We start from the raw sequence: 19,839 nt of genomic DNA, 5'->3' as shown, positions 1-19,839 counted from the left end.
TTAAGTTAGTCTCTAGTTACAGTAAATATGGGGAACGAGGTTGCTAGATATAGGATGGAAGGTCCCCTGAAGGAAATTCTTAAAGCCAACGGTACGCCCTTAAAAACAAAAACTGCTAGGGCGTTTCTGAAACAGGTAGAGGAGATTTCACCTTGGTTTCTAGAGGAAGGATTATTAAACATACCTCAGTGGGAACATCTAGGAGAGGATCTAAAGCGCTGTCCGGTAACGCTCCCAGGGACGTTAGCAGTTTGGTCCCTGGTTAAAACTTGTTTATGTTCCCCTCGGGAGGCTCTACAGAAGGCAGTAGCACAGGGAGAGGAAGTACTAGAAAAAGTGAAAAAAGAGTCACAAAAGGGCTCTGTTAGTGCTCAGTCAGATTCTGATGAGAGCGAAGAAGGACTCTCGGAGATGGAGTTAAATAAAATCAGTGAAGAAACAAAGTGTTCTCAAGCTGGTTCAATTAGTCAACAGGCATTAAGGGAATTGGAGGGCATAGGGCAGCAGCTAGAAGACAAAGAAAAGGCGTTACAAAAGGCTTTACAAGAGTTGAGCTTACAAAAATATGCAGTGGCGCAGTGGAAAAAGAAGGAGGAAGTACTAACAAAACCACAGACAGGGCACAAAGAGGAAGTAAAGCCTGTGGCGCACTTTAAAATAAATGAGGAAGTAACTCAGAAAGTGACTTGTGCTCCTTCAGCGCCACCTTATGAATGGCCTCCGCCCTTTAACTCAAGTCATAGTAAGGAATGTTCTTGTTCAGAGTGTAAAACAAAAAAATGGAAAGAAATCTATGGGATTGAAAGAGGGTTTTACCCTGTTATGGAAGATCAAAATCAACAAAGGTTTCACCAACCCCTAGATTTTAAAATGGTCAAGCAACTAAAAGAAGCAGTTAGTACTTATGGCCCTCAATCAGCCTTTACGGTGTCTTTAGTAGAAACTATGATGTCTTTAAACATGCTACCCTTGGATTGGACTAATCTAGCTAGAGCTACACTGTCCGGGGGTCAGTATCTTATGTGGAAAACAGCGTGGCAGGAACTTTCAACAGACACTGCAAGGCGCAATGCCGCTGCAGGGAATCCACAAGTAAATGTGGACATGCTCATGGGAACAGGACCATATGAGGGTGTACAGGCACAGCTTAATTACCATCCAGCAGTATATGCTCAAATTGCTGTGGCTACTACCAAAGCTTGGAAAACTTTACAAGGAGCAGGAGACTTACAAGGACAGTTGTCTAAGGTGACTCAAGGGAGTAATGAGCCTTATGCAGATTTTGTAGATAGATTGATACAAACAGCTTCTAGAATTTTTGGAGATGCAGACCAGGCCATGCCACTAATTAAGCAGTTGGCATATGAACAAGCAAATAAGTGGTGCAAAGACGCCATAAGGCCATGGAAAAATAAAGATTTGACTACATATTTAAGAGTATGTAAGGATATTAATGAGTCCACTGGAAATAGTGCAGCTTTTGTTGCAGCCCTTGATAGACAAACTACTGCACTTGCTGCAGCCTTAGGTCAACGTGGAGGTGGAAAACGAGGGACTCCAGGAGCATGTTTTACTTGTGGTCAAATGGGTCATTTTAAAGCAAATTGTCCTTCTGGATCTTCTGGATCCTCTGGACCCTCTGGACAGGGCCCAGGACCTGGAATATGTCCTCGTTTTACACTGTTCTACTACAGCAACTTTTGATAATCATTATCCTAAACATCCTTGGATACAATTTTGTAAAAACACTCCTGTTATATTTCCTAAAATTACCAAAACACAGCCTTTGCCAAATTGTCAGACGGTCTTTACTGATGGTTCAAAAAATGGAGTTGGAGCTGTAATAATAAAAAATAAAACAGAAACTATTATTCTTCCTCCTTCGTCTGCGCAAGTAGTAGAACTTGCTGCAGTGGTTTTAGCTTTTAACATTATGAAAGAACAGCCTTTCAATCTGTTATCTGACAGTCATTATATAGTACAATCAGTGCCTTGTTTAGAGACTGTTCCTTATATCCCTGATGGGTCCGCTGTTGCTCCTTATTTTCATACTTTACGTGCTTTAATCTTGGACCGCAAATATCCTTTTTATGTAGGACATATTAGAGCTCATTCTGGACTGCCTGGTCCACTTGCCGGAGCTAATGCTGAAGCTGATAAGGCAACAAAAACGGCTTTTGCTTTTACTGTGCTAGAGCAGGCTAAGATGTTCCATTCTCAATTTCATGTTAATTCCACCACCCTTAAAAGAAAGTTCAATATTTCTAAAGATGTTGCTAGACAAATTGCTAAAACATGCCAACATTGTGCCCCTTTATTACCAGTACAGTCTATTGGAGTAAATCCAAAGGGACTGTTACCTAATCATATTTGGCAAATGGATGTTACTCATTTCTCAGAATTTGGAAACCTTAAGTATATTCATGTTTCAGTAGACACTGCTTCAGGGGTTATTATGGCCTCAGCCCACACTGGGGAAAAGGTTAAAGATGTTGTACAACATTGCTTACAAGCATTTGCAGCCTGGGGCGTCCCAAAAATCATTAAAACTGATAATGGGCCGGCTTACACATCCAAAAGTTTCTTACAATTTACACAAACTTTTAATATACAACTCATCACAGGAATTCCTTATAATCCTCAAGGACAAGGTATAGTGGAACGCACTCATTTAACGTTAAAAAATTGTTTAATAAAACAAAAAGGGGGAATAGGTGCTGACTTTAAAGCACCTAAAGATAAACTAAATTTAGTACTTTTTATTTTAAATTTTTTAAATTTGGACAAGGATGGACATACGGCTGCAGATAGGCATGCTAATCCCACAAGTACTCAAGTGTGGGTAAAATGGAAAGATATTCTCACAGGAACATGGAAAGGCCCAGATCTAGTTCTTCGGTGGGTCCGAGGGTCTGTTTGTGTTTTCCCACAGGATCAGCAAACACCGATCTGGATACCTGAAAGATTGACTAGACTGGTGCATCAAAACAACGATGAAGAACATCGTGCTGATAAGCGCCCTATTAATGATGACATTGACACCGGTGAAGACTCGGGACCTGTGGGCAACAGTTAGAGTTTGGCCATATCCTCTGCCTTTAACTAATACCTCCTCTTTATTCCCTCCCATATTTAGCACTAATGCTTCTACAGGATTGCCTATACCAGCTTCTCCTGTTCAATAAGGGTTCTTCTTCACTCCCAATTTTAATGATAATTTTACAAATAATGATGTTCATTTAGGCATGAGACGTGTCAATCCTTCTACAGCTGGCTACTCTTCACTTAGACCTCAGGATACACTAATTTACAACCTTTCTTTGCTCTCTTAGGAGGACCAGAAATATTACGTTTCCACCTACGCCAGTTTGTGTTTTTTCCCCCCTTTTATGTTTTTGCTAACAAACAAAAAAGATGTTTCTCTCAATCTCTCTCAATGTTGGAATGCTTCTAGGTTCTCATGATCAGTCTTAATGCGTATTCCTACCTTCCTACCAGTCCCAGTCTTTGTTACAGATACAGAACTGCCAGTGCTATTATCAAGAAACAGAAGAGATCTTGGCATCACAGCAGTTGTGATCACTGCCATTGCAGCCACTGCGGCAGCTGTAGCCTTAACTGCGTCAGTACAGTCTGCAGCTACGCTCAACAATGTGGTTCAACAGACTGCTACTGCCTTATCTACTCAGCAGACAGTAGATCAACACTTAAAAGCAGGGATTCTTTTAGTAAACCAGCGAGTGGACTTACTTCAAGAACAAATGGACATTTTACAGGAACTGTTAAACGTGCGATGTATTTATCATCTGGCGGGACTGTGCGTTACACCTGTAGCTTACCATAACTTCAGCTATGCAGCAAATTTGTCTAGAAGCTTGTCTGTTCAGTTACGCGCCAACTGGTCTTACGAATTTGATAATCTTACTGCTATTCTTAGATCTCAAATTGTTAGCCTTAATGCTACTAGAGTTGATGTAGCTCCAATGTCTGAAGTGCTAAATTGGTTATCCTCCTCTTTCAGTTTTATTAAGCAGTGGGCTGGTACGGGAGCATTATGCATGCTTATGATCATTACTGTTATCTTCCTCTCACACGCTATCATGCGTGTGCGCCAGAGTCAAGCGAGAGATTGTATCATCTTCCATCAGGCCATGGCTGCCCTAGAGGCCGGCAGCTCCCCACAAGTGTGGCTCGCGAGGCTGGACCATTGACCAGACGGGTAAGGAAGGAGGTGACGCCGTACCGACCTAAGACAGGAGCTGTAGCATGCTCTACAGTTATCCGATGACGGGTAAGGACGGTAGTTGACCACTCCGCCTAAGACAGGCTTGGTCCCGAGCTTTTCTTTTAAAAGAAAAAAGGGGGAACTGTCGGGGTTGCGTACGGGCCCCTGGCCCTAGGTGGGGCCTGGCCAAGATGGCGCCTGGCAAGCTGCCAGTGTGGTTGGAAACTGCTATTCTGTGCGCAAACAACTAACATCACTTTGAGGAAGTCTCAGTAATTGGTCAGGGCCTCTGCATGATTCTTGCGTGATTCTTAAGTGCTCCAAGTTATACCCATATACGTCTATGTTCTCCCCACATATCATGAATATTCTGATTAGTTGATATAACCTATATAAGTGACAATAACTTCCCTAAAAGGGGAAGAAGAATCTGCTGTTAATAAAGAAGCTTGCCACCCATCACGTCTCCGGGTCGTTCTTGCTGGCGAGAGCGACATTAACTCATACTAGAAAAAGGCACTATAAACATACATTGGAGAAAAGATAGGCTCTTTAACAAATGGTGCTGGGAAAGCAGGAAATTCATATGTAGCAGAATGAAATTTAACCCCTCCCTCTTACCCTGCGTAAAAATCCACTTTGAAGTGCATCAAGAACCTAGATATTAGACCAGAAAACCTGCGCCTACTAGAAGAAAATGTAGGCCCAACACTCCATCATGTCAGCTTGGGAACCAACTTCCTCAACAAGAATCCTAAAGCATAAAATGTAAAATAAAAAAATTGATAAGTGGGATTACATCAAACTAACAAACTTCTTCAGAGCAAAGGAAACAATCAAGGCCATGAAGAGAGCACCTACAGAATGGGAGAAAAGTTTTGTCACCTGCACCTCGAAAGGTCATTAGTCCCCAGGATATACAAAGAACTCAAAAAACTTCACACCAAATAACCCAATCAATGAATGGGCTAAGGAACTGAACAAACACTTCTCAAAAGAAGAAATACAAAAGATCAACAAATATATTAAATAATATTCAACTTCTCTAGCAATTAGAGAAATGCAAATTAAAACTACACTGGGATTCTATCTCACTCCAGTCAGAATGGCAATTATCAAAAATTCAAGTAACAACAAATGTTGGCAAGAATGTGGGGGAAAAGGCACACTCATATATTGCTGGTGGGACTGCAAATTGGTACAAACACTATGGAAAGTCATATGGAAATTCCTCAGAAAACTTGGAAAGGAACAATCATTTGACCCAGCTATCCCACTCCTTGGTATATATCCAAAGGATTTAAAATCAGCATACTACAGTGATGCAGCCACATCAATGTTCATAGCAGCTCAATTCACAATAGACAAGATATGGAACCAACCTAGGCGCCCTTCAACAGATGAATGGATAAAGAAAATATGGTATACATACACAATGGATATTAGTCAGCCATTAAGAATAAAAACTTTGTGACATTTGCCAGTAAATGGATGAATGGAGACTATCATGCTATGTGAAGTAAGCCCATAAAACCAAAGGTTGAATTTTTTCACAGATATGTGGATGCCAACCCGCAATAGGAGGAATGAGAAGAATAGAAGTTTAGTAGATTGGATTAAGGGGAATGAAGGGAAGGGAGGGAGAATAGGAAAGACAGTGGAATGAATCTGACATAACTTTCCTATGTACATATATGAATATGTACAAAGGAAATTCCATCATGGTGTATGTCCATAAGGATGGGGTCTTAATTAGAATAAGATATATTCCATGCTTGTATGATTATATCAAAATGGACTCTACTGTCATGTATAACTAAAAAACAAACCAATAAAAAATAATCACACACACACACAAAGAATAAAAGCTCTTCTGTTTCCTTTGAGAACAAGATGAAATGTGATTTGATAAATTAGGATCTGTCTTTGAAATGGGATGTGAAGGATCAGGAAACAGAAACCGGATATCCCATCATTTCCAAGGTGGACAAATTCTCCTCTGTGCACAGCTGAACACTGGAGACAGGGGCAAGCATGGAAACTGTCCATAAACGACTTTACCTCCTCGTGTGCGGGAGGGAATTTACTGAATTTAATTGCTGCAGTCTCTGATTTATTCCTTAATAAAGCAGTTGGTGGGGAGGTGCAGTGCTTTCTACCTTTATTTCTAAGCAGTTATCAAAATGTGCAGAGAATTGCTCCAGTATTCTGGGAGAACCTCGTTGCCTAAATTGCCACCGGGAAGCAACCAGGATCCTCAGAAATGCTTTGACACATTTTCTTCTGGAAAATTCTCCACACTGGTTTGATGTCTTACCCCAGGACAAAATTTTAAATGATACTCCAACAAATGTTACGCTGCTTCTACGACAGCTGAATTTAACTCACTTGTTTTGGTTCACCTCCATGTAGGTACAGTCGCAGATTTCACTTTGTTTTTCGTCTAGAAAGAAAATAATACTCTCTTTCAGTGAAGAGCTTTCTTGATCAATTCTTGAATCAGCTTACGTACGTTAACCTACTCTAACTGGTGCTGGGGGAGATTTTGGCATTTACTTTCTAGCTTCCAGATGACAGTTAAATGTCTTTGAAGTCATTAAAGCACTGTTGGGGGCTGTGGTTGTAGCTCAGTGGTAGAGCGCTCGCCTAGCTTGTGTGAGGCACTGGATTTGATTCTCAGCACCACATCAAAATAAATAAATAAAATAAGGTTAAAAAAATCATTAAACATTTTTTAAAAAGTACTGTTGGTTATTGTGGCCCTTGTCTTACAATGCCGATTCCGCCCATTGCTCAGCTGTGGGAAGGGGTTCAGGCTCTCCTGACAGGACCTTAGGAGCACATGGTGCTTCCTAGTGGGTCAGTGAACAAGTGAATGCGGAGAGGTCACCACAGGGCTCATGACACCTCAGTGTCATGGCTCCGATCATTCTTTGTCTCTTTTACTTTGACTTCATTTATTCCCCCTTGAGAGTTGAAGACTGTTCGCATTTTACCTATGTTGTAGGAGATTTCAAAGGCCGGAAGCAGGGACATTTTGCCAAGAAGGGACATAGGGAACAAATGAATGGAGTGAGCAGTAATCATACAAGAGAGATTTGCTTCTAATCTGTTAATCTAGATTTCGACTTAGGGGATCGCATCCCTATGAAGCATGAGTTCGGAGTCGTTGTATTGTAAGATGCCAGGGAAAAAGGATGTGGGGTTGTTATACAAATCCTAGATCGATCTCACTTGATTTCTTTTACATTCACGACTAATCTTGCATCAGTATTTTCTGGGGACCACTTGGAATATCCCAGCACTTGCCGTGTTTCAGGGTGTGCAGGCAGTGTCCGTTGTTATAGCTCCATATTTTCAGACAGCCATCTCTGCCCCCAGTAACCAGCCTGGAAAACAGAGTGGTCCCTTAGGATGACAAGACAGGGGTCACCCGCCCCACGGCCGACAACACTGGAGAAGGCACGTACCTTCTTCCACTGGAGTCAAAGGTCAGACAGGTGATCCCAGCATTGCCATGAGTCCCCATAAATTCAGACAACTGTTTTCCTGTTTCAAAGTCCCATACTTTCACCACCTGTATTAGAAAATTGGGGGAAAAAAAGTGATTGAGAGACACTGGCTATCAAATTAAAGGGAATTCGCTTTCAGAAGTCCAGCATTGTATATATAAAGATATAAATTGACCTTGAAGGTGTCTGTATTTGCAGCACAGGCTGGCTTACCTGAGTGCGTTCGTTGGCTATGGCTGCCACGACAAAGTACCATAGACTAGGTGACTTCTACAATAGACATTTATTGTTTTGGTCTGAAGGCCAGATATTCAAGGTCCAGGTGCCAGCAAGGCTGGTTCCTCCTGAGACCACTCTCCTTGGCTGAAAGAAGCTACCTTCTTACCTTGTCCTCATGTAGTCTTTTCCCTGTGCATGCATAAGTCTGATCTTTTCTAGGTTCCAATCTCCTCTTAGGAGGATTCTAGTCAGACAAGATTAGGGTACACCCTAATGGCTTTCTTTTAACTTTGTCACTTCATTAAAGGTCCTATCTCTGAAAGGGAACCCTTGCTTACTGTTGGTGGGAATGCACATTAGTACATCCATTATGCAAAACAGCATGTATAGTCCTCAAAAAATTAAAAACAAAACTGCCATATGATTCAGCAGTCCCACTACTACGTATATATATATCCAAAGGAATAGACATCAGTATGTTGAAGAGACCACTGCACCACTCCCATGTTTATTGCAGCACTATTCATGATTGCTAGGATAAGGAATCAACTCAAGTGTCCATCAGTTGATGAATGGATAAAGAAAGTGTGGCACATCTCTAAAATGGAATACTATTCAGCCATTAAAGGGAATGAAATTCTATCATTTGTGACAACATGGATGGAACTTTGGAGATCATTATACTAAGTGAAATAAGCAAGGCATTAAAACACAAGTACCACATGATTTGTGTGTGGAATTTAAAAATGTAGATTTCCTAGAAGTTGAGAGGAGAATGGTGGGTACAAAGGTTTGGAGAAAAAGAGAGAATGGAGGGGTGGGGTACTGAGTTATAGTGAAATGGGTACTGAGTTACAGTCAGAGTAAGAAGTTCTGGGGTGCTATTTCACAGTAGGATGACTATAGGAAGAATGATCTGCTGTACACTTCAAAAAGCTAGAAGAAAGGAGTTTGATTCATGTTTAAGGAGATAGGTCTGTTTAACCTGATTTAAACATTGCACAATTTATACATATATTAAAATATCACATGGTACTATGTTACTATATGTAAGTTTTATGCTTTATGTCTCAGTTTGAAATAAAAAGATAAATATAAAATAAAGGTCCTACCTCCAAATACAGTCTCAGTCTGAGGGACTTGAGGATTAGAACTTGAACATATGAATTTGGGGGTATATGATTCAGCCCATAATACTCAGTGAGAAGATTAGAAGATTTAAAAAGTGTAGGTTACAACTCTAACCATCTAGGCTCAGAGAAAATAGGTGTGTGTTGAATTTTAAGGAGGAGAATTTATTCACCATGAGGGCAAAGATGAACAAGAAAGTGACCTTTTTGGGGTAGATACATCTTCTAAACCCTTGGACTTAAGATGTCACTTGGTTCAACTTGCCATTACTTTCTTTCAGTTCCATCCTCTTCAGGGGAACCGAGTGGCATCTTTCATGACTGGTCGATGTAAGTGCCACCTTAGGAAGGTTTCCTTTGGGGTAGCCTTCCTGGAGCCCACACCCAGAGTCCTCTGACTTGGAAAATCTCCATGAGACATGGGGAGATGAATCAGAAAGGGTGCATTCTTTCTCAGGACTGTGGAATATTCCTTCTAACCTGCCACTTTGTTAAAGAGGAAGCACCATTGATTTGAAAGAAAGTTCCAGGTTTCCAAACCAGAAACCACAAGGTGTTGTCTTCTTACTGTTGTGGATTTTAAGTACCTGAGAACAGATTTCCAGTGGCACACACTTTGCTTCTTTCCCTCTGCAAAGTTGAGAACCCTAGAGATGTCCCCACTGAGGTGCGTTTATCTCTTCCTCATAATATTGCAATAGACCCTTGGCACTGCTGGGGTTCACTTTACTGCTGTCAATCATTTGCTAATAAACCAGAGTTCCACAACCTGCATTCATCTGTAATATGGTTGAGGACCAGATTTGAATTAAGTACCTATTGGCTGGTGGTGAGGTCCTGGCTTGGAAAAGTGAACCAGACAGCCCAGGACCCACACCCAAGGGGGACCTTCCCTCTTCATCTACCTTTTGGGCTCCCATTATGTGATTAAACAGATCCATCTTTAAGAGAAAAATTTAAAAATCCCTCAACGAAAGCTATTTGAAAGTGAAAAGACTGAGGTGAACTTGAAGACATCTTTCCAAATGATGTCCGAGTTTTATTTATAGAATCAAGAAAAGTCTAAAGGTGTTCTTTACAGGTTTTCAGGTGTGCCTGACTTGCTCTTTGTAGGAAGAATTTCATACCATGTCAGGTCCTTCAAGAACCTCAAAAGCCTAAGGTAGTCTTCCTTTTGGAAATGCCATTAAATCATACATATTAAAATATAACCATATCCCAAGTTAAATAAAATTTTAACTTTTTATTTAAAAAATGAAGTAAAACTTAAGGAAATTTTGATATTAAATTTTAAAATATTTATGATTTCAAGGTCTGTTGATGACAACTTATCTGTGACTCATAAAATAAGCTTCCATATTATATATATAACTATATATATAAAAGTTAAGTCATAGCTGGAAAGTAATATGATGTAAGCATTGAATTGAACATTTACAGATTTTCATTGTGCTATTTTCAAACATTTTCAGAGGTACCAAAAGTGGTGGTCTTTAGTGCTCCCACTTATATGAATAAGTGGACAGAACGTAGTATCACAGTGTTCATAAATTGGCTCTGTGAAGATCTTGGGCTATACTCCCTCCTCCACAAATGTCAAGTGTGCAATGTGGTTTAGATGCTATGGATTGTGACAGTGGCATAATGACATTACAAGGATTTCACTCAGCAACATATCTGCAAGGTGCACACATACTGAGATCAGTAATTCGATTCACTCAGCGTTGGAGAGTCTATTACCAGCATGTGTCTACTACAATAGCTGTAAGCATATTTGTATCTCAATTCAACATCTACTTACCACCTACTGCCAGGGGAGGGATGCTTATTAAAAGTAAAGTTATTGAAAGAGGCAGGCTGTATTCCCATAGAATCAGAAGCCCAAGTCGTAGGGTGAGGCGGAGGAGCTGGTATCTGCCTTGAAGAAGAGCGGGGGACACGGAGGCTCTGATCCCTGACCTGGAGCACTTGTTGCTTTGCTGACGAGGAGGCTCGCTGCCCTGAAGCAATCCTGCCCCATCATGTGAGGTACTGAACATGGTGGTCAGGAAGCGGGTGAAGGCTCTGAGAGTCAGGTCGGGAGGAAAGTTTCATGGAAGATGGCACCCGGCTTAGACCTGGAAGGATCCTCAGGTGTGCATAGGAAAAGAAGAGGTGGCAGGAAAGTTCTAGGGTGGACCTAGAAAAGGTTGGACGTCATGAGCAGGATACTGAGGTGGTAAAATGGGGAGGCTTCTGGGGAGTCACAGAAGGTTCTGATAAATATGCAAGATGACTACCCCCTTGTGAGCATGCACCCCGAATATGCAGGCACTTCTCTTCTTTGAGATGTATTGAGACTGAGTCATTGTAAAACCTTTTTGGCCAACAGACCAGCTAATTTATTCTTTCAATACTTAAAATCATAGTGATTACTAATCTCCAGGCAAAAACCTGGGTGAGGTCCCCAGGGTCTCTCTGGGAAAGAAATTGCAGAGGCAGAGTGTGTGAAGCGGACATGCGGGGTGGCATGGGTGTGCACCCGAGGACTGGAGGGCCTGGCTGTGGAAGGAAGCAGGAAAGAAGGCAAGGCCACATGCCTTGGCCGCTCACCTGTGATACTACCCAGGCCAGCGATTCAGAAAGTGACTGAACTAATACAGTCATGCACTTCATAACCATGTTTTGATCAGCCCCACTGGGTGCGCATTAGCAGTTCCATAAGATTGTAATGGAGTGGAAAAATTCCTATCTCCTAGTGACATCATAGCTGGTGTAATGTCCTAGTGCAACACGTGACTCACATGTTTGTGGTGACACCAGTATAACAGCCTCTTGTGTCACCAGGCTTAAAAAAGCATAGAAAATGCAATTATGTGCAGTATGTGAAACTTGATAATGATGATAAATGACTATGTTGCTGGCTTATGGATTTACTGCACTGCATTTTATTGTCGTTTTAGCATGCACTCCTACTTATAAAAAAGATTTATTGTAAAACAGTGTGCCACGTTGCCCTGCAGCGCCTCAATATCTCGTGCTCACCAGGTCTCTCAACCGTATCGTTTTCTCTTGTCATTGACCTAAACTTATGATGTTTGTTCACTGTGGTCAAATAGGGAACACATCTCTACAGAAAAAAATAGGTGATCACCCATGCATGTGCACACACATGCACACATATGATATAAACACAAACCACACCGGCCTGGGCATTTAGGAGCTGTACCATCTCGGTTTGTGTAACTACACTGTATTATGTTTGCACAGTGATAAAATAGCCAACGGCCCGTTTCTTAAACACATCCTATTGTTCAATGACACATGGATAGATTAGGAGATTCAGAACATTAAAGCATCCTGCATGTAATTGGAGCATGCCTGTGCTCGCCCATTAGCACAAGACAGAAGAAGACAAATCACGGAATGTGTGTCTTTTCCTTATTCAATGAATACTGATTGCGTTCCCCATTTCCTATGGACTGACACTGTGCCAGTAATCAAGGATGTAGATGGCAGGGTCCTCAGGAACCCCTTATGAGGAGAAGTGGACATAGAAGTCTGTCCCTACCAATGTGAGTGGATTGGGGAATAGAATTATGTGGGGTAGTAATTACCTTACACCACAGAAGAGAATCTCAACGAAACAATACTACCAGAATGGTCCTTCTGAATAGCTCATGCTACAAGCCCCTGCAGAAACGGTAGGCTCTTCCATCTGACTTCGGCAGAAGAATGTCTTAACAATACCAGATTATTGGAAGAATAGAGTTAAGCCTCTCCTTGTTTGCTTAGAGGGATGGAACATCCCCAGGACATACTGTTCAGTTCTGGGGGAAGACACTGAGACCAGGCCACACCCACAAATACATTGTTGCTAGAAGAGCCAGAATGGTACTTACAGATGCTTCTGAGCAGCTGACCACGTGCCTGAAGGTGGAGTTGTACCCACAACACACCACGGGTTCTTGGTGGGAAAGTGCCAGGTGGGGATCTGGGGCAGATCTTGCTCATGAAAAAGAGAGACAGTGAAAACCTGAGTCCACTGCATGACACTGATAACGCAGGGGGGTACCGTAGGGAATGGCTTCAAAGTCACTTTGGGATCAAATCACTTAATTCTTAGAATCCCAACCTTATCTGTAAAATAGAGATACTGGTACCTACTTTAAAGGGTTGTTTTGAAGATTCAATGAGAAAACATAATGTCATTAGCACAGAATGGCACATACATAATTGGGAGCAGTAAGCCACGGTAGCTGCTAAACAGGAACACTGAGAGCTCAGGTCTCCTCTTTAGGGCAGGAAAATGTGATTTTGTGAGACTAGAGAATGGATCTTCTTCACTAGTAATTGAGATCTTTCCCCAAACAAACACAGGGGTAAGCCCACAGTGAATCCTTGCCCCCAGAAAACAGCACTTCTTGCTCACAATGGGGCAGATCTTGGGAAAAGGCTGGGCAGATCCTGGGAAACCCTGTGGCAGGACTCCAAGGGTGCCCAGGCATGGAGGGCACATCTGAATACTCAGAGTCTTGTCCTGTGAGCCACCTTGGGGAGGTCAGCAGAAAGAACAGATATAGCCCACGGGCTTAAGCACCCTGACCCCTTTGTACTAACTTCCTCTTTTGCAAAATGGAACCCCATATGGAAATTTTGTGAGGAATAAATGGGGGAAGAGGATAGAAATGTCTGGAGGAGCTTGGCACGCAGTGAACACACATACAAATGTTTGTACTGCATATAATTTCTCTGCCATCTCTCTTTATGTCCCAAGCCGCCGCTGCTGAGCCTCCCATGGATCTGAAGCCCTAGACATGGTGCCAACAAACCTCTTCAAGAAAGAGTAGGATTTGGCACAGGATGTTTAGGACCTCCCCACGAAGTGTCCCTGGGTTTGGGGAAGTGAAGGGGGAGGAGGGAGAACCATGGAGAGCCCAGGGCAAAGAGAACATTCTGGGCTTGGCAGCCAGCCTTGGGAAGAGAGAGCTGCGCTCCCCACTTCACAGATGAGAGCTAAGTAACTCAATCCAGGTCACAGTTCCTGAGTGACAGCAGGGAATGGGGTTGGGATGTAGTGGGGGGACATTATCTGGCTCCTAAGTGTTGGCGCTAGGGATGGAGACTGTGTTTGCCGTGAACTGGAATTTCAGTGACTCGCTCCAAAAGAAATCAATCAAGCAGGCTGTTTGTTCTACACAATGCTATCATGTAGAACAAACAGCAGTTTGATTGACTGAAGTTTCTGTTTTGGGCTGGTTGTTTTGGCATCTTGAGTGAAGAGCCCGAGATTGCTTCCGTGCCCAGTGGTAACAATTGCTTGGCTTTCGCTCTGCCTGGGCTCTCATGGTCCATGTGAGCCTACTTCACTGCCTCAGTGAGCAAATTTGGAAGGGAGCGAATGGCCACAGACTGGAGACACACATTTTGGACTTCTCCGTGGAGTTCTGATGTTGTGCAAAAGGGATCGCTTTTCCATAAAGTTAGTTCTGAACATATGATTTGATGACTGAATCCAGTGAATGTATTGAAGACCCTTTCTATGTTCACAAGTCAAGAAAAAATATTTGGGAGACCACACATCATGGTTTTTGGCTCAGGAAATTCAGTTACCATTATGAGATAGAGAGGATTTGAAATATGCAAACTATGATATTTTCTCTAAAAGCTTTTCTGCATCCTTGTCTTGGCTCACACATGCGACTGACTTTGGACTCAGTATTGCTGAACACCGAGGGGGAAAGTGCCCATGAGGAATGAGGAGTGTGTTGTTGGTGCGGCCAGGGAGGAATAATGGGGGAGTCAGCGTGGGCCACACTGGGAGCTGGCTGTCATGACGGCTGTACTTTTGGAATGGAGAGGGCTTTTCAGTTCTCAAAGCGCCTGCAGGTGCTGCACCCTGCTGTCCCTGCCAGCTGCAGGGTAGAGTTCCTCCTCACAGAGCCCAAGAGGCGGGAGGCCACTCATCCCACCACTGCGGGGACTTTTGGGGCCCTCTGAAGGCAGCCTTCTATGCAGGCCCTGGAGAAGGGAACCACGAAGTGTGCCTCCAGCGGTCTGAGTGCTCTTGTTCTTTAAACAAAGGGCCCCTCTCCCCTTTGATGGCACAGGGATCCTTATTGTGTCAGTGGGCGTGGCAGGTGCAAGGAAAAGACCTGGTACCCAAAGACTGAAGACTGGCCCCAGCTCTGTTCCTGGCTCCCCTGTGCCCTGGGGAAAAGTCTTCCTGCTTCTAATCTCCTGCTTGCTCATCTGTAGAACTTCAGGGTTGGAGTTAGGGGCAGAACTCAAAACTCATCAGTAAGCATCTCAGCCCAGGAAGGGTAGAGACAGGCAACTGGGGCCAACCAATGTCCAGTGCTAACTGACCTCTATGAGCTTGGTAAGGCAGGCAGTTAGGCGCCCGTTTTCCTTGCCAAGGCAACGCATCCTGGCCAAGCAGTGCCAAAGAAACCAAAGTGCACTCATTTGCATTAAAACTCCTGGACACTAAACCCCTGGCCAGGAGAAGCCCACTCAGGGGCTTCTCCCTACAGACCCATCTCATGTGGGCATGTGTTGTCCCCGTATGGCCGTCTTGCTTTACAGGCCTGGCATATGGGGCACAGCCGAGGCCACGGTCCTGGTGGGCTGATCAGCGCCCCCAGGACTCTCCACTTGGCTTCTGCCAGTCAGACTGATGCTGCCTTTGGTCTGGACAAGCACCCCCCATAAAATAAATTTTTGAACAATTTACTATAAATGCGGGAGGTTCAGGCCTAAGAGGTAGATCACAGACTTCTGATAATATAAGAAGGTAGAACTGGAGTAGTTAACAGGAAGAGTTAAAGAGTGCTCACCAAATGCTTGATGTGAGCTAGAGACCCAGGTCTGGCCTACAGCGTGGGGACCCCATAGAGATCTGAGTCAGAGAGTGTGGAGTAGGGGGCTGATAATAGCGGCACGGGGCTCTGCAGAACCTTCTAGAGAGCTGAGCGCCTGGAGCTGAGAGACAGCTTCATACCTCATTCTGAGGTGCAGGAGGGCCACCCTGTCAGTGGCCACACACAGGGCTCCAGGACTTGGGAGATAGAGGCAGACTGCAAACTCCCCCTTGATGCCGCTGGCTTTGGAGGAGGCTGTAAACAAGCAGCTGTGTGTCTCCAGATCCCAGATCTGAGGAGGAAATGGGGACAAGTAAGAGAGCTTGAATAGTCTGCTATGCCGTGTTGTAAGCTGCTGTCTGCTATGGGGTCCGATTTGGTCTGGCCAAGTTCAAACACCGCCCCAAACCCACCCACCAAAGGAGACATTTTTAAAGGTTCCCTAGTTCCTTCTTGTCTGTCAAGGAGGCAGAGTGGACCTGTATTCTTGATCCATGCTGAAGCTGCCTGGAGAGGGGACCCTGGAGATGTGCCCCTCTGGGACTGTGATTTACTCCCCTTGCAAAGGAGTGACCAGTCACTTCTCTTCCCATGAGCCCAGCTGTCAGAGTGGAGCTGAAATCATGAGTCCAATTTGTACTACTTAATTCAGATCCTTACGACCAGTCACTGGACAGATATTTGGAAGACACAGAAAACAAACTTCAGGGTTGAGGACGTGGGGTTTCAGCCTGGTCTGGAATCCCAAGGCTATCACCGAATGGCCATGGGGCCTTGGGCAAGTTCCTACCATCTTTTTCCCTCAGTGTCTTCATCTGTAAAATGGGGAAAATAATGATAGCACCTACCTTATAAAGTTGTTGCAAGAAATTTAAAAAATTAATAAAAAAATAGTGCTTACTGTCATGGTTAAAACATGGTAATGCGTATAATGTGATTAGAATGATAACATTGTGGTCAGTCATTTGTCACGTTTGGTGTGTAAATCAAGCCATGACTCTTGTCCTATCTTAGTGTACTGTGACCTGGTGAGGGCTGTGGTGGTTCTTCAGCCAACATGCATCAGACATTAGCTACTTTATATGCATTGCCTTATTTACTCTTTGTTATAGGTCAAATGGTGTCCCTCCCAAATTTATACTTGACTGGGACCTTATTGGGAAATAGGGTCATTAGTTGAGATGAGATCTTGCTGGGCCCCTAAACCAATATAACTGGTGTCTTTGTAAGAAGAGGGAAGTTTAGAGAGGGAGAAAGTCATGTGAAGATGAAGGCAGAGATTGTCAGGGAGATAAGTCTATAAGCCAAAGAATGCCAAAGATTACCAGTAAGCTGCCAGAAGCTAAGCAAGAGATCCAGAACTCTCTCATAGCCCCACAAGGAGCCAACCCTATTGACACCTTGATCTCAGACATCCAACCTCCTTCATTGTGAGACCAGGAATTTCTAGTGTTTGAGTCATTTGATTTGTGGTACTTTTTTTTTTTTATTGTAAACAAATGGGATACATGTTGTTTCTCTGTTTGTACATGGCGTAAAGGCATTGTGGTACTTTGTTAATCAACCTACATTAGACTTCCATCACTCTAAGATACACCTGAAAAAAAATCAACTTATAAAGAGAAATGTTTATCTTGGCTTGTGGTTTGGAAGGTTCTCATCTATGCTGGGTTGGGTGGGCGTAGACCTGTGTAAGGCAGCACATTATAACAGGAGTGTGTGGTGGAGCAAAAGAGATTGAGGAGGAGGCCAGAGTCTGACAATCCCCTCCAAGGGCACACCCCTCCAATGATCTAAAGACCTCTCAGGAGGCACCACCTCTTAAAGGTTCCACCATCTCCTATGGTATGCTGGGGACCAAGAATTTAACACATGAACTATTGCTGAACACTTAAGATCCAAACTATAGCACAGCTCTAGAGAATTCATGCTCTCTTAAACCAACTTTGGGAGGCAAAGATTATCTGTTGAGTCCCAATGAAGTTAAATTAGTCCCCCGAATTTATAGAGCTAATATATAGTTAAACCAGAAGTCACCCTCAGGCCCATCTGCCTCCAGAGCAGCACAGAAAAACCTAAGGGTGAGAGTGAATGGGAAGTGTTGGATGGGGTTTCTTCCCTTCCATGGAGTTTCCAAGAAGCGAGTTAGCTATGATGAGATTTGAAGCCTTTAGCTCCTAAACCAGAGTCTAATTTGTGGTATTTATACTCTGTGCTTAATTTTCCTTTCCTTAATTTTCTCCCAACAGTTAGCAAACTGGTTATGAAAGTTTCAGCCTGTCTTTTCATCTGTGCTTCAAGGCATGGCATAAGAGGGAGGAGCTGTACCGCCTAGGAGGTGCCTAGGGGAGCCACAATGGCAACCAAATTAAAACAGTCCCATGGAAAAGGCATCCCCAAGGACTGCTCATTCAAGGGGCATCACCTCTCCTTTCTGTGATATTGATTGGTTGGAAGATGCTCACTTTCCTTGATAGAAAGGCAATCCATGCAACTGTTATCAGTCACTTACAGTGCCATGGGATTCCACTCATCTGTTGATTTCTTCTTGCCTCATGACAGAGTGACTGTGGTTTGAATGTTTCTCCCCAAAATTTGTGTTCCAAACGTAATCCCTAAATTCATATGTTAATGGTATTTTGAGGTAAGACTTGGGAGGGAATTAGGATTAGGTAGTATCATGAGAGTCTTATAAAGCATTAGTGACTTTATAATAAGAGAAAGAGACACCCAAGCTAGCATGCTTGCTCTGTCTCTCCATATGATACCCTCCGCCATGTTATGCTGCAAGAAGGCCCTCATCAGATGCAAGTGCCATGCTCTTGGGCTTCTTTACCTCACAAGGATGAGCAAGGTAAACCTCTATTTTACAAATTATATAATACCAAGTATCATATTATGGCAACAGAAAATAAGTTAACACATAAATTTACTGAAGAAGAGATTTTGATGAGGGGCAGGAGCACATGGATAATTCTGGTGTTCAGGAACAGTTATCTCAGGTGGGATGCTGTACAAGGATGTCTGCTAAGGTCCAAGAAGGGAAAAGTAGAGATAAACTCTTCATACTAAAGTTGAGGTTGGTTCACCTAATTGGCATCAAATCCCCCAAGTGTTAAAATAGCTCCCACAAGTTGGCTCTCACTGATTTATCTGGTATCTGTCCAGCATCTTCCTTTTTCTCTGTCCAGAGATTTGCCTCTTTAACTGCAGGCAACAGACATAGCACTCACATCTGATCTCTCTGTGTCATACCCTCTGATTTTTCTGGCTGGGCATGGTAGTGAAACTAGAGTCTGGATGTGAATATTTAGGTTATAGGCATCTCTGTTCCTTACCATTTGGAGGGAGAAAAGATTTCTGCAGTAGGAGCCAATGAGGTCAATGTGTACCAAGAGCAGAAATGAGAAGCACAGGCAGAGAGCATCATCTCTGAACCCTGCTGCTGAGGCCGTCTGTCCAATAATCTGATCTCAACAACCATCAAATTCCCCCTTTAAAGCTTAACCTATGTGCTTTAGATTTGTGTCTCTCAGGTTCAAAAGAGTCTTACCTGGAAAAACTACTCTTTAGTGAGTTCAATTTCTACATTGCCTTTAGTGAGCACAACTACCCTACTAGGTGGATCTTTCTCCCACTTTGGGTAAGAATAAGCCAATGTTCAAAAGAATTAAGTTGCTTCCTTCAGAAGAATTAAATAACTCACCCATGGTCCCATAGTTTGTGTTGGTTTCACACTTTAAACTCAAATTTGAATATCTCCAAAGCTTTCTACCCTCCATTCCCTAAATCCATACTTCTTTATCCACATGTGGAGTAATTGCTGGAAGGTGGCTTTCAAATTAAGTCATTTCCCAGTCTCCCACTCATCCAAGGGGGTCATGGATTCCGTGATGGAATGGGAGAAGTGA

At 43.1% G+C, this 19,839-nt stretch overlaps 1 protein-coding gene across 1 annotated transcript in view; it reads right to left on the bottom strand.

Moving 5' to 3' along the window:
* LOC124985537 (WD repeat-containing protein on Y chromosome-like) overlaps positions 1-19,839 on the bottom strand; it is a 51,661-nt gene that overhangs the window by 23,433 nt on the left and 8,389 nt on the right. Inside the window, exons 4-8 of the mRNA XM_047554278.1 lie at positions 16,069-16,220; positions 12,968-13,070; positions 7,696-7,802; positions 7,535-7,614; positions 6,614-6,668 (exon numbers count right to left, since the gene is read on the bottom strand). Coding sequence (XP_047410234.1) covers positions 6,614-6,668; positions 7,535-7,614; positions 7,696-7,802; positions 12,968-13,070; positions 16,069-16,220 — 497 coding nt within the window. The remainder of the gene's footprint in view (positions 1-6,613; positions 6,669-7,534; positions 7,615-7,695; positions 7,803-12,967; positions 13,071-16,068; positions 16,221-19,839) is intronic.

This window comes from Sciurus carolinensis, chromosome 5 (genome assembly GCF_902686445.1).
Source record: "Sciurus carolinensis chromosome 5, mSciCar1.2, whole genome shotgun sequence".
In the NCBI taxonomy this organism is placed as follows: Eukaryota; Metazoa; Chordata; class Mammalia; order Rodentia; family Sciuridae; genus Sciurus; species Sciurus carolinensis.
This window is presented reverse-complemented; position numbering and strand designations above follow the sequence as displayed.